Source organism: Gopherus evgoodei, unplaced genomic scaffold (assembly GCF_007399415.2).
Source record: "Gopherus evgoodei ecotype Sinaloan lineage unplaced genomic scaffold, rGopEvg1_v1.p scaffold_35_arrow_ctg1, whole genome shotgun sequence".
Lineage (NCBI taxonomy): Eukaryota > Metazoa > Chordata > Testudines > Testudinidae > Gopherus > Gopherus evgoodei.
The window spans coordinates 2,060,342-2,075,031 of record NW_022060027.1 but is presented as its reverse complement, the minus strand read 5'-3'; the positions used below and the strand labels follow the sequence as shown (position 1 = coordinate 2,075,031).

The following is a 14,690-nucleotide window of genomic DNA, read 5'->3' as shown; positions in this document are numbered from 1 at the left end:
AGCAGGCTGAGCTCTCTGGAGGCTAAACCCTGAATCTTGTTTAGCACTGTTTAATGTTGAAGAGCGACTGGGTTGTGTTAACACCTTTGGCCAACATATTCCATCTAAATTAATACAACACCATCTCTGTGCAAGGCCTGGCATATATAATATAAAAATAAACAACATGCCTTAAGAATGTATCTCCTCCAGTGGAAAGCCAAGCTGTGAAGCTTTGGGTATCTTCTGCAGCTTAAGAAACGTAAGGAACATAAGAACGGCCATCCTGGGTCAAAGTACTGATCCATCAAGCCCAGTATCCTGTCTTCCAACAGTGGCCAGTGCCAGGTGCTTCAGAGGGAATAAACAGAACAGGGTGACTATTGACTGATCCATCCCTTGTTGTTAGGATGACCAGATAGCAAATCAGGATGGGGTGGGGGGTAATAGGTGCCTATATAAGAAAAAGCCCCCAAAATCAGGACTGTCCCTATAAAATCGGGACATCTGGATACCCTACTTGTTGTCCAGTCCCAGCATCTGGCCATGACAGTCTTAGCCATCCTGGCTAATGGTCATTGATGGACCTCTCCTCCGTGAACTTATCTAATTCTTTTCTGAATCCATTTATACCTTTGGCCATCCCTCAGCAGTGAGTTCCACAGGTTGACAGTTGCGTTGTGTGAAGGAGTACTTGGCAAAGGGGTGACAATAATCTGAACAAATGGTTTTCCCCATGAGCTAAATTCCATGTGGTTTAAACTTCATGCTCAGAGAAGAGTTTTAGAGCCCAGCTCAGCAGAATTAGCAATAACTTAGGAGAGAAGGGAAGGGCCTATCTCTTTGTTCTGTGCCTGTACAGAGTCTAGCCCAGCGGGGTTCTGGGCCACGGCCGGGGCTCAGGGTCATAGAGTTTCAGGCTAGAAAGGACCATCTGATCACCTCTCTGAGCTCCTGTATGTCACAGAGCCACCCACTCCACCAAGCACCTGCTTGCTAAACCCAACAACTGAAATGGTACCAGTATATTACTGCCCACAGGAGACATGGTGTGTGCTACAGGCAGAGAATAGGAGGGACCCTATTGCAATGGCAGTGAAATGGTTAAGTGAGATACACCCAGATAATCCTGGCACATGACCCATATGCTGCAGAGGAAGGCAAAAAACCCCTAAGGTCCCTGACAATCTGAGCGGGGGAAAACTCCTTCCCCACCTCACCTAATGCGATCAGTTTAACCCTGAGCACGTGAGCAAGAACCACCCAGCCAACCACCTGAGAGAGAGAATATTCAGTGCCAACTCAGAGCCCTATCTTGTGTCCCTTCTCCAGCAGCAGCCATCCCTGCTGCTTCAGAGGAAGGAGATAAAAACAAAACAACGGTAACAAAAAATAGAATACATTGCGTGCAGGGGGGTGGGGATTCCTTCCTGACCCCTGCTGCTGGTTGGCTGAAATCCTGAAGCATGACCTTTCAGTAGCATAAAACATAAACCAGCAGTGAGCCACAACTCCCTGTGGGAAGCTGTCCCAGAACCTCACCCCTCTGATGGTTAGAAACCATCTTCTAATTTCCAGCCCAAATTTGTTCAAGGACAGTTTATAATCCATATCTAGATAATAATAAGAAGAATTAAGAATGATGTTTGCTTAAAGATGACCTGGCATGGGAAAAATGCACTTTTTTGCATTTCTATCTATCTATCTACTTCCATACTCTATCTATATTTCTATCTATCTATCTACCTCTATCCATCCACCTCTCCCAGTGACGCTTTAGACCCGTGCTGACACTCTGTACATACCAACCTCCAAGCATCCTCCAAGTCCGATGAGCAGCGCAGCCGAATGGTACAGCGGCAGAGGGGTGTAGATCACATCCTCAGCTTTGACGCCACATATGTACAACATGCTCGCTGTCCTGCACAGCTTCAAGTGGGTGATGATGGCAGCTTTCGGGAGTCCTTATAGGCCAAAGGGATTGTGTTTAGTGATGGCTCATGGGTTTTGTAGTGCAGTTACCTCATGACCCCCTTTGCCTTTATGACCTGGGCTCCTTGATTGAACTACATCTCCCATGATGCACTACAGCCAGGCACTCCCATGGTGCATTACTTCCCCTCTCCAAAAGGACATAGGTGCTGACTTTTATTTTTCCCTGTGGGAGCTCCATCCCCACTCCACCCCTTCCCCTGAGGCCCTACCCTCACCCCACCTCTTCCTTCCCCTGCTCCGCCCCCTCCCCTAAGGCTCCCTACTGATCTCCACCCTTCCCCAAGTGCCTCCTGCTAGCTGCCAAACAGCTGATTGGTGGCGTGGCCAAGCAGCTGATTACTGGCGACACCAGACAGCTGTGGCTGGTGGGTGCTGAGCACCCACAATTTTTTTTCTGTGGGTGCTTTAGCCCCAGAGAACCCATGGAGTCAGCACCTATGCAAGAGGGGACCTGAACTACAACTCCCATGAGGCAACCTGCTGGTATTTCAGAATAAAAATATTTGGTGCTTTGGCCAAAATATTTTGGTATTTGAATTTTATTGGTCAAAATCAAAATTTGACATTTTTTGCCCAAAATCCTGAACAATTTAGACAAAAACAAAATTTATTTTTGTTTTCATCCAAAAAAAATTCCATTTTCCAACCCTCTCTAGTGCTGATCAATATTTTGAAACTGGAAATGGCTGCCATTTTCCAAGATGACCGCACTTATTCCTATAAAAGTTTTGGGAGTCCCATCTCCTGGTCCCTTAAGTTGGATGCAAAGTTTACAGATGCGGAAGACACCTATTTAGGGCTGAGGGCAAACACATTTTTTCCTCCCATGCAAACTGTCACCAATTTGAAAAGTATTCCTGGCCTAAACTTTTAAAATATCAAAAAAAAAATTATGAACCAAACATTTTAAAAAATTGGTTCAAATCAAATCAAAATTCATAGAGGACTACAACATTCACACTCTGATTTGGTAAATAATCTTCCTCTTTGACCAGATCTGCTTTAACAAGCGTGATGTTAGAAGCCATAATTTGCCCTAAACAGCTTTTATCGTTGACTTTTACACACTCTATGAATTTTTCATTACCACTCCCATGCATAGCATTGGCACAAGTTATGGAGCCACCTTCTACTCAGAGGCGGCTCCAGGCACCAGCACGCCAAGCGCATGCTTGGGGCGGCAAGCCATGGGGGCGCTCTGCCGGTTTCCGCAAGGGCAGCAGGCAGGGTGCCTTCGGCGGCTTGCCTGTGGGAGGTCCGCTGGTCCCGCGGCTTTGGCAGACCTCCCGCAGGCACGGCTGTGGGAGGTCTGCCGAAGCCGTGGGACCAGCGGACCCTCCACAGGCAAGCCGCTGAAGGCAGCCTGCCTGCCTTGCTTGGAGCGGCAAAATGCCTAGAGCCGCCCCTGCTTCTACTGAACTCACAGTAAGAGTATTTACGTAAAGATGGCAGTGTTGGGGTACGTTAACCCTTTTTTGTACAAAGTAAGGAATGTACTGAAAAAAAGCCGTTTCTGTGGCGTTTTGAAAATTGTGTGAAAATTGCAAACTCTCTCTTTAAGTGTTACGGGGTTTTCTGCTTGCAGTTTAGAGGGGCTCTGTAGGGAAGCGTGCAATTTGGATCTTGAGCAATCAGCCTGCAAAAAGCCAGCCTAGAGCCAGGTAAGGTGAGCTGGGCCTCTCTTCCTCCATCTCTCTCTGCTTTTGCTTCTTGCGTGTTATCAGTCTGCATCCTAAAAAATAACATTGTGTGATGCTGCACATTTCCCAACCACCTCTAGTGCCGATCAATATTTTACATCCAGGAATAGCCGCCCTCTTCCAAGATGGAAAAATCTGTGTTTTTTTTTAATAATGTTGACAGATGTTTATTTTTAAGCATTTTTTTAAAAAATTAATTGATTTAAATTTTCACAGTTGCACAAAAATTGTAAGTTTTAAGGATCTTTATTTGATTTTTATTGATTTAAATTTTCACAGTTGTAGGAAATTAGGGGCAGTTGGACAGGCGCTGACTTTTGGGTTTGCCTATGGGTGCTCCTCTCTGCCCCCTTCTCCCTGCGTGAGCAGCGGGCAGGGCCTCAGGGGGAGGAGGCTGAGCAGGGCTAGGACCTTGTGGCTGAGCACAGGAGGAGCAGGGGACATGGCCACGCTCCGGGCACCGGGGCCCACAAAAGATTAGACTCACCCTAGGGGGGCTATTTTTTTAGATGGCTGCTTGAGCCCAGGAGCACCCACAGAGTCAGCACCTATGGCCGGTCAGACAAAAGGCGGGTCAGACCACAATTATTTATTGGCAACAGATGCTAAGATTCAAAAACTTTAAAGCTTTATAACCATTAAAAGACAAACTGTCAGCATGACATGTCAACATGCACAAAGGAAATATTCTTAAATCAAACTCGACTGCGTTTTCTAGCAGTCTTTTTCACACTTTGCCAATCTGACACTTATCAATGGAAGTATTGCTTTGTCGGTTTGAGCCTGTATGATGAAACGACATTTGTCGACATTTACCAATAAACATCTAATCGTACAAATGTGTGACTAGAAGGGACCTCGACAGTCCAGACCCCTGCACTGAGGCAGGACTAAGTATTATCTAGACCATCCCTGAGAGGTGTTTGTCCAACCTGTTCTTAAAAACCTCCAAAGATGGCTATTTCGATTCCAAAACCTCCCTAGGTAATTTATTCCAGTGTGTAACTACCTTGACAGTTTGGAAGGTTTTCCTAACGTCCAACCTAAACCTCCTTTGCTGCAATTTAAGCCCATACTTCTGGTCCTGTCGTCAGAGCATAAAGGGAACAAATGTTTCACACTTCTCTTTATGACAATCATCTTTCCAAGCCTACTTAACAGCCGGGTGCAGCTGCTCAGCACTCCCATCACACGTCCCCTCCTCACCTGTGGTGCCCGAGGTGTAAATATAGAGTGCAGTGGATTTGGGGGTGACATTGGCTCGGAAAGCGACGGGGATCGGCTCCTCGGAGACGGCGTCTATATGGCCCTGGAGAGGCTCGACGCCACTGGTGGGGGACTCGGCACTCAGGTAGAAAACCCGGATCCCTTTCTGTTGCAGGCTGGGCAGAACGTCCTCAATAGCGGCTTTGAGGTCTGAAGAGGGGGTGAGAAAGGCATTTTTCCCCATTGAGGAACATGGATCGCTGCATCACAAGCACACAGAGGCGTATGGAGACACAGACACAGATGTGCCCACCAGCGCAGGTGCACAGGTACACAGACAAAGGTGGGAGCAGGCAAACAGCACAGACGCACGCAGAGGCGCACTGTGACACGCTGTCCCCCACGTTCCCCCCTGTACCCACATGTTCACCACTGCAAGATGGCATGGGGATGGTTTGTACAGAGCATGCCTTGTGAGGTATCATGGGAAAAGACCGAATTGGATGAATCTCATTATCCTGTTGAAATGCGTGTGTGTCATCGTTGGACATGAAGCTGTGAGAAACACCCACAAACCAGCCCCTCGGTGAGGACAGAGAAACGGTAAACACGGAGGCCATACATGCCAAAGCTCATGTCGACCAGGAGTGGAGGAAGCTCCCTAAAGTGCGGGGCCACCAGCGTCCGAACACGGGCTCTGCCCTCATGCCACCCCTTCTCCCTGAGCTCCACCCCCCATGCCACCCCTCCCCCCAAGATCCCGCCCCACACCACCCCTCCTCTACCAAAGCCTGCTTCTGCACTGCCCCTTCTCCCTGAGCCCTGCCCCCCTCACCCCTCTCCCTGAGGCCCCAATCCATGGCACTCCTTCTCCCCAAACCTCCACCCCCACACCATCCCTCCCCTCAAGGCCTCACCCCACAGCACCCCTTCTCCCTGAGCCCCCACCCTCATGCCACCCCTCCCCCCGAGGCCCCACCCCACAGCACCCCTTCTCCCCAAGCCCCCACACTACCCATTCCTCCCCTAGGCCCCACCCTCATGCCACCCCCTGAGCCCCTGCCTTTGCACTGCCTCTTCCCTTGAGGCCTCGCCCCATGCCGCCTCTTCCCCCCAAGACCCCGTCCCTGTTTGCTCCTCTCCAACCCTCCCTACCCCATCGCTCGCCCTTATGGCCGGTAAAAAGTGTTGGGGCCCCTCCCACTCCCCTTCTGGCACCCCACATGTAGACAAAAGGTGCAAGCAAAAAATTGCAAATTCATAATGAAGAAAATGGTCAGCAGCCCGTGTCCACCATGAGGGTTGCCCAACCCCATGACACTGCATGGATTTTTCCATCGCCTGAAGAAAAGTATAAATGAGAGACAGAGACATCACCGTGGCCTGCCTCTCCCTCCCATCTCTGCACAGGGAAGCAAGATCGCCTGGAAAAAAAAGAGCTCCCCATTGAGACTTTGGTTGGGGCTGGACCTACCTGGAAGGCGTTGCACTTAGCATGGACTGCTCTGAGGTTCTGGGGGAGAGAAATCCTCTTGCTTTCAGAATGATAAGCCTGGTAAAGTTTAGGCTTTAGATTGCGATTTTGCTATTCTATTTCCGTTTGCAACCAGTTCTAATCTTCTCTGCCACTGCCCCTTAAACACTTAAAATCCCTCTTTCTCTAGTTAATTCATTTCTTTTGACGTCGGGTCTGAATCAGGGAGTTTTTCTAGGGGGGGTGTTGCTCAGATACTACCCTTTGAAGGCATGGCAAGCAAATTAATGAGCTTGCATTGATCAGAGAGGTCTTGAGCAGTGTCAGACACACATTTCTGGGAGGCAAGGCTGGGGGAATTTGCTCCCCGTCGTGCAGTTCATGAGTGGCTGGAAGCGGCTTCATGTCACTTTGCTGGGTATGCGTATGCATGCTGATCTCTGAGTGAACAGACCCTGGTGGGATTTGCCATTCAGTGGCATAGAAGAGTAGGAGACACCCTGGCCAGGAGAGTTAAATTGGGTGCAGGAGCTCCACCATCCAGGGACATGCCACACACACGCAGGTACAAAGTTCAACACACATCTATACTTAATATAGGCACAGACACATGCACAAGGGTACCAGAAAAATACACCGAATCAAGCATGTTGACTCCAAGGGAGCAGGGCCAATTCACGCCAATGGAGTGACACTGATTTACACCAGCCAGGGATCTGGCTCATTTTATTGATGGGGAAACTGAGGCACAGAGCAGGGACATGAGTTATCCCAAACCACACAGCAAGTCAGGGTTAGAACTGTTAGAATCCTGGGCTCCTAGGCCCTGGACCTGTGTAGGCATCTATAGATAGGTGTAAAGAACTAAATTGAGACCTTTGGGGTTGAAAATTATGGCTCTAAATTAGTGAGCCAATGGTTACAGGCGCTGCATCCAGGGTCAGTTCGTGATCAGGGGAAGCAGGGCTCCATTTGCATCCATCCCAGGGTGCACCTGTTTTTTGGTTCTTGTGAGTTATCATTCTGGCTCCTAAGAAATAAAAATTGTGTTACATTGCAACCTTCCCGCAAAAAAATGCTATACTTTTATCTAACTTCTCAATGTGTGTGTGCTGTGAACATAACAATGTTCCTTCTCCGTGCCTCATCTTCCTCTCCCACCTCTTGTCTATTTAGAGGGTCAGCTTGTTTGGGGCAGGAACTGTCCCTGTGGATTCTCCATCACTGACAATTTTTAAATTGAGATGGGATTTTTTTCTTAAACATCTGCTCTAGGGGTTACTTTGGGGCCGTTCTCTGGCCTGTGCTAGACAGGGGGTCGGACTAGAGGCTCGCAATGGTCCCAACTGGCCTTACAATCCATGAACATAGGCTTGATCCCATCTGGAGTCTCTCTGGGGGCCCTGAGATAACAACCGTCGGAGGGAGAAAAAGCAGCTTTTTCCCTATTGCATGTGGCCAATTCCCAGATCAAAGCCAGCATTAGATTTGCCCTCTGCCTTTTACTGTCAATTCTAACTACACCAGGAAGATTCTGGCAGGGGAGTGTCCTAAGCCCCTGTTAGCTAGGGAAGGGGACATCCGCTTATCGCTTTATGATCCTTCCTTTATAGTTGTCCCATTATCCTGATCCTTATCAGCACCACCTCTCATCTGAGCCTGAGGATGATTAACTCCAGGTGGTTTCTCCTGCTGATCTTGCAAACACACAGAGAAACCTTTCACAGAGCTTGTCCTTAGGCTTTTATATGGCGCTAATTCACTAGGGGTCTATTATAGACCTCCCACTGATTTCGGTGACCTACAGATCACTGCGAGATTTGAACCCTCATTGCTGGTGCCAGAGATCCAAGGATTGAAAAAAAGCACGGGACCAGACTTACAGCCTGCCTGGGTGTATGATTAATTGTATTCCACCAAAGTTAGGAAAGCCTGGGTGGAGGGTTGTTTGGCAAGGGCTGGCTGGAGGTAAACTTGGATTGTTCTCTGGCTCCAAGTTGTGCAAGAGGTCAGGGTCGATCTAATCGCTCCTTCTGGGCAAGGGGATTGTGCACCAGGCTGGAGGTTCAGCAGCAGTTTCATTGCAATGAGGCTTTCACCAAATTCAGTAGGAATGTAAAGCTATCAGGCCAGTAGCCCTGGAGTGTGACAGCAACCCTCTTTTGTGCGGCGTTGGCCACGTGCTGGAATTCTGGTGAATTTCAGGCACCCAGGGGCCACCTCCCTAGTTCTCCGAGCAGGATCCCAGCATGCTGGGTGGAGAGAGCATCTGTTTAGCTTGGTACTTGGAGCCCACCCATAAGGCATTGCTGTTTTGCAGCAGGGAAACTGAGGCACGCTGCGAGATCAAGACCAGGATTTCCAAAACAGCTCCGCTCCCATCTATGAACAGCGCACTACACCGAGCGGGGGGAAGAGGGGTCAGGACACCTGGACCTGCTGCATGCAGCTGGACAAATGTGGATGAGCTATTTCCCCTTCTATCCTTTGTCGCTCTAGACTCAGAGCTTTTTGAGACAGGAGCTACGTCTAATTATGTACCTGTGCAGTGCCCAGCATAATAAAATATACTATCTAGGGCTGTTCATCAAGAAGTCTCAAAGCATTTCACAAAGATATCTTTATCCTCATTCCAAATTTGGGGAAACTGAGGCACGGGGTGTGGAAGCCCAGGATCAACCAGCAAGCCAGTGTAGACCCCAGATCCCAGATCAGAGTTCAGTCCACTATGCCACACAACCCAACAGTACCCTGATCTTGACGGGATCCTCTACCTGCTACCATAACAATTGTAATTTAGGCCTCAAAAATACAAGGCGAGATTTTCAACTGTGGGACTAGCATGGAAATCTGCTAATGAGTCTCACAACTGGGAGCTCTGCTGGGTGCATATAAGAAAAAACACCCTTGCTGAGATGCCAAAGCTCAGATCCTCAAAGGTGTTTCAGATGCCTAACTCCTGTCGGTTTCAGCTTTTGAGGCTCTGGGTCCTTTGTGAAATTTTGCCCCTCTCCAGAATCTGAGCAAGAGCTAGAAACCAGTCAGGAGTTTTCCAGATCCCAGCCCAATAGCATAACTAGAGCTGGGTGAATAACCGATTTCTTGATTCACTGGCAATTTTGAAAAGTCAAAGGGAGAAAGAAAATCATTTGGGATCAGACCAAAGACAAACATTTTCCAAGTTTTAGATGACAAGAAAGCAGAGGCAAAAATCGTTTAATGGGAGATGAAAGGTTTAGTCTCAATCTGAAGCGTTTTTAGGCTTTCAAAATACAAAGCGAAAATGAAAGACAATTTGGAAGCAAAAAGTCCTTCCAACCAAACGCTCAAAACCTTTTGTTTGAACCTTTTCCAAACAAAACATTGCAGTTTATTGGGTTGGAAATGACTTTTTCGATTCAAAACTTTCTTTCCTTTTCATTTTATAAAGTCTTTATAAAGACGAAACCAAAACAGATTCCCATAGTCACAGAGTCATAGAAATGTAGGACTGGAAGGGACCTCAGTGGGTCATCTAGTCCAGTCCCCTGCACTCAAGGCACGACTAAGTAATAACTAGACCATCCCTGACAGATGTTTGTCTAACCTGCTCTTAAAAATCCCCAATGATGGAGATTCCACAACTTCCCTGGGCAAATTATTCCAGTGTTTAACTACCCTGATGTTTGGGAATTTTTTCCTAATGTCCAACCTAAACCTTCCTTAAACCCAGTGCTTCCTGTCCTATCCTCAGAGGTAAACAAGAAGAATTTTTCACCCTCTTCCCTTTAACTGTCTTTTATGTAACTGAAAACTGTTATCACGTCCCCTCTCAGTCATTTCTTCTCCAGATTCAACAAACCCAATTTTTTCAATCTTCCCTCACAGCTCATGTTTTCTGGACCTTTAATCACTGTTTTTGTTGCTCTTCTCTGGACTTTCTCCTGTTTGTCCACATCTTTCCTGAAATGGTGCCCAGAACAGGCCACAATACTCCAGTTGAGGCCGAATCAGCACGGAGTACAGCAGAAATGTTTGGGAAGTTAAAACTAGACAAAATCAGACTGGAAAGCAGGCTTCTGCATCTTCACCAGTGAGGGTGATTAAGCACTGGAGCAACTTACCGAGGGGGGCTGGGAAATGCTCCGTCACTGGCAGTTTTAAAATCAAGATTGGATGTGTTTTTTAAAGATATGCTCTAGTTCACGCAGGGATTAGATCAGGGGAGCACTAGGTCTGTGTTCTTGGACCTGTGTTATACAGAGCTAAGACCAGATAATTACAGTGGTCCCTTCTGGCTGGAACCCGTGAATTTATAAAACATCCATCACACGTGAGGGCCCCACCTTGCCGTAGAGTATGATTAAAAGCATTCAAGGCTATAGGACACAATTAGGATAAGCAACCGGAGCCAGGAGAGGCAGGGTTTAATGGCTGTGCAGCCTTGGGCAGGTCGCTGACCCACTTTGTGCCTCAGCTTCCCCCTCCCGGTAGCCTGGGATTAGTTTTAACAGCTGTGAAGTTTTATTCCCGCTATTAGATGCCAAAGCTGGGCATGTATGTGTACGCCAGGATGTGGCTGTCATCATAACCTCTGTCCTCGAACTCTGAGAGGGGCATTACACCCCAGGGGACTTTAGCATGAGCCAGATAGTCCCCGCCATACCCACGCACACACAGACACACATACACCGGTATATACATAGGTGCACACAAATACACATGCACGAGACACACACAAATACAGACACACAAACTAATATATACACATACACGCACAAAACACATATGTAGACAGAGACACACAACCATAGACACACACAGGCATAAATACAAATACATACCATGCATACATGCCCCCTCTGCACTTGCAGAGACCTACAAAAAACATTCAGGTGCACACACCCCTGAACAAATGCACACACACCAATGCCTACACACACACACAGAAGAACACACACATTCAAACACACACATGCACCCAACAATGCACACAAACTCACACTTACTTTCTCACACATACACAAAACACATAGATGCATCCATACACACGCACAGAATAATAATAGGAATCCCTGGTGAATCCCTTTTCATCTGTAGATACAGAGATGGGACGGGACTAGCCAAATATCACCCAGCAGGCAAACACAGACATTAAAAAACATGCACACAAATGCACACACATACGCACATACAGAAACACACTAACATGCCTCTCTAGACCAGCACACATGCACATAAATACCCACAAACACACACACACAAATGCACAGACACATACTACCATGCACACCTAGATCAGCACACACACAAAGACACACATCCGTGCGTTCATGCACGTACTCCTAGACAAATGTGCACCCCTGCCCAAACACAGAGGCAGGGAACAGCCACACACACAAACCACATGCACACACATGCACAACCCCCCGCCTGCACACACATGTGCAAACAGCCACACGCAAACACATGCACACACACAATGAAAAGAGCCGCAGCAAGTGGTTTGAACTGCCAAATCTTTTCCTTGTCCTCTTAACCCTGATTGCCTGAACCTTGGCCTTGAGTCATTCTGTACGTAATTTCTCTGCACTATACCCTAGAAACTGAGTAAACACACAGCTTAACTCCTTTGCTGGCAAGCTGAGACAGGGGATTCAGGTACCCCGAGAATGGTCACAGGCCTGGGGATATTACCGTATGGAGAGAGACTGCAAATGGGGACCTGGCATTGATCCAGAGCAGGGGGGGCTTGGAACCAGGACTCCTGGGTTCTCTCCCTGGCTCTGGATGGGGAGTGGGGGCTAGTGGTTAGACCAGGGGGGCTGGGAACCAGGACTCCTGAGTTCTCTTCCTGGCTCTGGGGGTCTAGCAGTTTAGAGCAGGAGGCAGAGGAGGGCTGCCCCCAAATCCATTCCCGGTTTCCAACAGAGCACAATGCCTGCTCTGGCTTTGGTTGGCTCCAAAGTGCTGGTACCATGCCATGCAGCTGTGATCCAGGCACATCTACAGCTGGGTGCCTCCAACCGGCAGGGCTTTGATGTAAGGAGCAGGACAAGAGCCCTGTGTGCAGCCTGGGCCCCACTCACCACCCTCACTGTGCAGTCGTTGACCCCTGTGCAAACACTCCAGGAGTCCTGGCTCCCAGCTCCCCTGCTGTAATCACTACACCTAACCCCAGAGGTGAAAGTAAGCTGGTATGGTATGGCGTACCGGTAAGACCTGGTACACAGCTGACCGTTCTGGCAGGGCCACTGATGCAAGGGACCAAAAGGGGCAGCTTCCCCAGGGCTCCCAGAGCCCTGGGCCCTTTAAATCACTGCTGGGCCATGCTGAAGAGCAGGCTGGCTGGGGGAGTCTACCCTCATCCTGCCCCAGGCCCTGCCCACTTGAGTCACCCCCCACGCTCAGGACCCCAGCTGCCCTGCATACCAGTAAGTCCTTTAAATTACTTTCAGCACTGTCCCCCCTCCCAGAGCCAGGGAGAGAACTGAGGAGTCCTGGCTCCCACCCCCCTTGCTCTAACCACTAGCACCCACTCCTCCCTCAGGGCCAGAATAGAACCCCAGTGTTGTGGTTCCCAGCCTCCTGGCTCTAACCACTACACCAAACTGAGATGAGAGGCCAGACACACACACACACCCCAGGCAGTGAAGTTGTGAATTGCTCCTCAGCCAGTGACAGTCCCATGCCCCTGCCCCTGGGGTGGATCAGAGACCCAACCAGCATGGGCAATCCCCTGCAGGAACACCTGGTACTGTGATGGAGCAAAGTCCCCCTTGCCATGGGGTATAGCCCTGAGATGCAACTGGTCCCTGCTCACCAGGAGACGTGACCCTCGGTGGCAGCAGCCTCCCCACTCACCTGGAGTGGTCAGCAGCACCGTGGCCCTGCAGGCACCGAGTGAATGCAGCAGGGACTTGGCGCGAATGTTGCTGTTCAGACACGCCATGACGCAGCCGATCTTCGCCAGCCCCATCCAAACCCAGAGGTAGGAGGGGACGTTCAGCAGGAAGACGGCCACTGAGTCCCCTTCCTGCAGCCCCACGCCGTCCCGCAGGACCCGAGCCGCCTGACTGCTGCGCCGATCTATGTCCCGGTAGGTGTAAACCTGCTCCCCGAAAAGCAGCAGGGCTTTCTCTGGGTGGCTCTGCACCTTCTCCAAGAAGGTATCAAGCAGGGTGAGGGGAGGGCAGCGCTGGAGCCGACGCAGACATCTGTATCCACTGTGGATCATGGACAGTGATATGACCAGGTCCTGCCACCAGTAGGGGAAAAGCAGGTTCCCCAGCAGAGGCAGCAGGAGCAGCAGCCCCACTAGGGCTGTGCACAGAGCAAGCATGACTCAGCTGGGGCTCCACGGCCACCTCCCAGCAGCTCCACTGTGCCTGTGCATAAAACTGATGAGGTGCTGGGAGTTACCAGCTTTCTCCTCCCTGCCGTTCTGTGAGGTGATTTGAGGATGGCCTGGCTGGGAGTCAAGACCTTGGATTATTCACATCAGACGGGGTGGGAGAGCTGCCAAAGTCCCTCCAGTTGACTGCTCCTTGCACCCAGGTCAAGCCGTGGGCGGGGTGGGGCATTCCAGAGCTGGCGTCAGGCCAAGGGGCAGCATGTGGGTCGCTCTCCAGCCAGCAAGAGATATCTAGCTCTCTCCATGGGCTGTCCCAAGCAGGCAGAAGTGACTCTGGCCCAGAAAAAACTCTGGGAGAGTTTTTTCCAGTCCGTCTAGTGAATGAGGATGCATGGTCCTCACCAATTCAGATAGGAATTAGTAGTTTGGAAAGCATCTGACAACACACCTCTGACAACAACAACACACACACACGTCCTGTACATTCTCTCTCTTGCAGTGACTCACACACAAAATGTCCTGCACATTCTCTCTCACTGTCACACACACACAATCTCCTGCAAGTTCTCTTTTGCACAGACACTCACACATGATCTTCCAAACTCTCTTTCTCTCGCACTTCACCGCATTATCTCACTACTTTTCTCTCTCTGTCCCTCTCTGTCTCACACACAGTTTCCTGCAAATTCTCTCTCTCACATGCAACACACTCCCTCTGCTTTGACACACACATTCTGGGGCAGACTTTTGCCCTTTCTGCACTGGTGGGGTATGGAGCAGTGAGCCAGCTGCTACACACCAAAAAGGGAAGGTGGGGGTGATGTGGACTCCCTGGGAGGGAATTCTGGCTGAATCTTCCTGAACTCCCCCAGAGCCAGGCTAACGTGCTCCTCCTAGTGTCCAGCTAGCTCTCCTGTGTCTAAGGGGTCGTCAGTGGCTCTCAACCTTTCCCCACTACTGTACCCCTTTCAGGAGGCTGCTATGTCTTGCATATCCCCAAGTT

The 14,690-nt window shown here is 49.5% G+C and overlaps 1 protein-coding gene across 1 annotated transcript in view; it reads right to left on the bottom strand.

The window, feature by feature from the left end:
• The window catches only part of SLC27A5 (solute carrier family 27 member 5), a 43,220-nt gene extending 29,545 nt beyond the window's left edge, over positions 1–13,675 (bottom strand). The window contains exons 1-3 of the mRNA XM_030545123.1: positions 13,198–13,675; positions 4,881–5,090; positions 1,785–1,943 (exon numbers count right to left, since the gene is read on the bottom strand). Of these exons, the coding sequence (XP_030400983.1) occupies positions 1,785–1,943; positions 4,881–5,090; positions 13,198–13,675 (847 nt within the window). The remainder of the gene's footprint in view (positions 1–1,784; positions 1,944–4,880; positions 5,091–13,197) is intronic.
• Positions 13,676–14,690: the final 1,015 nt, after the last annotated feature.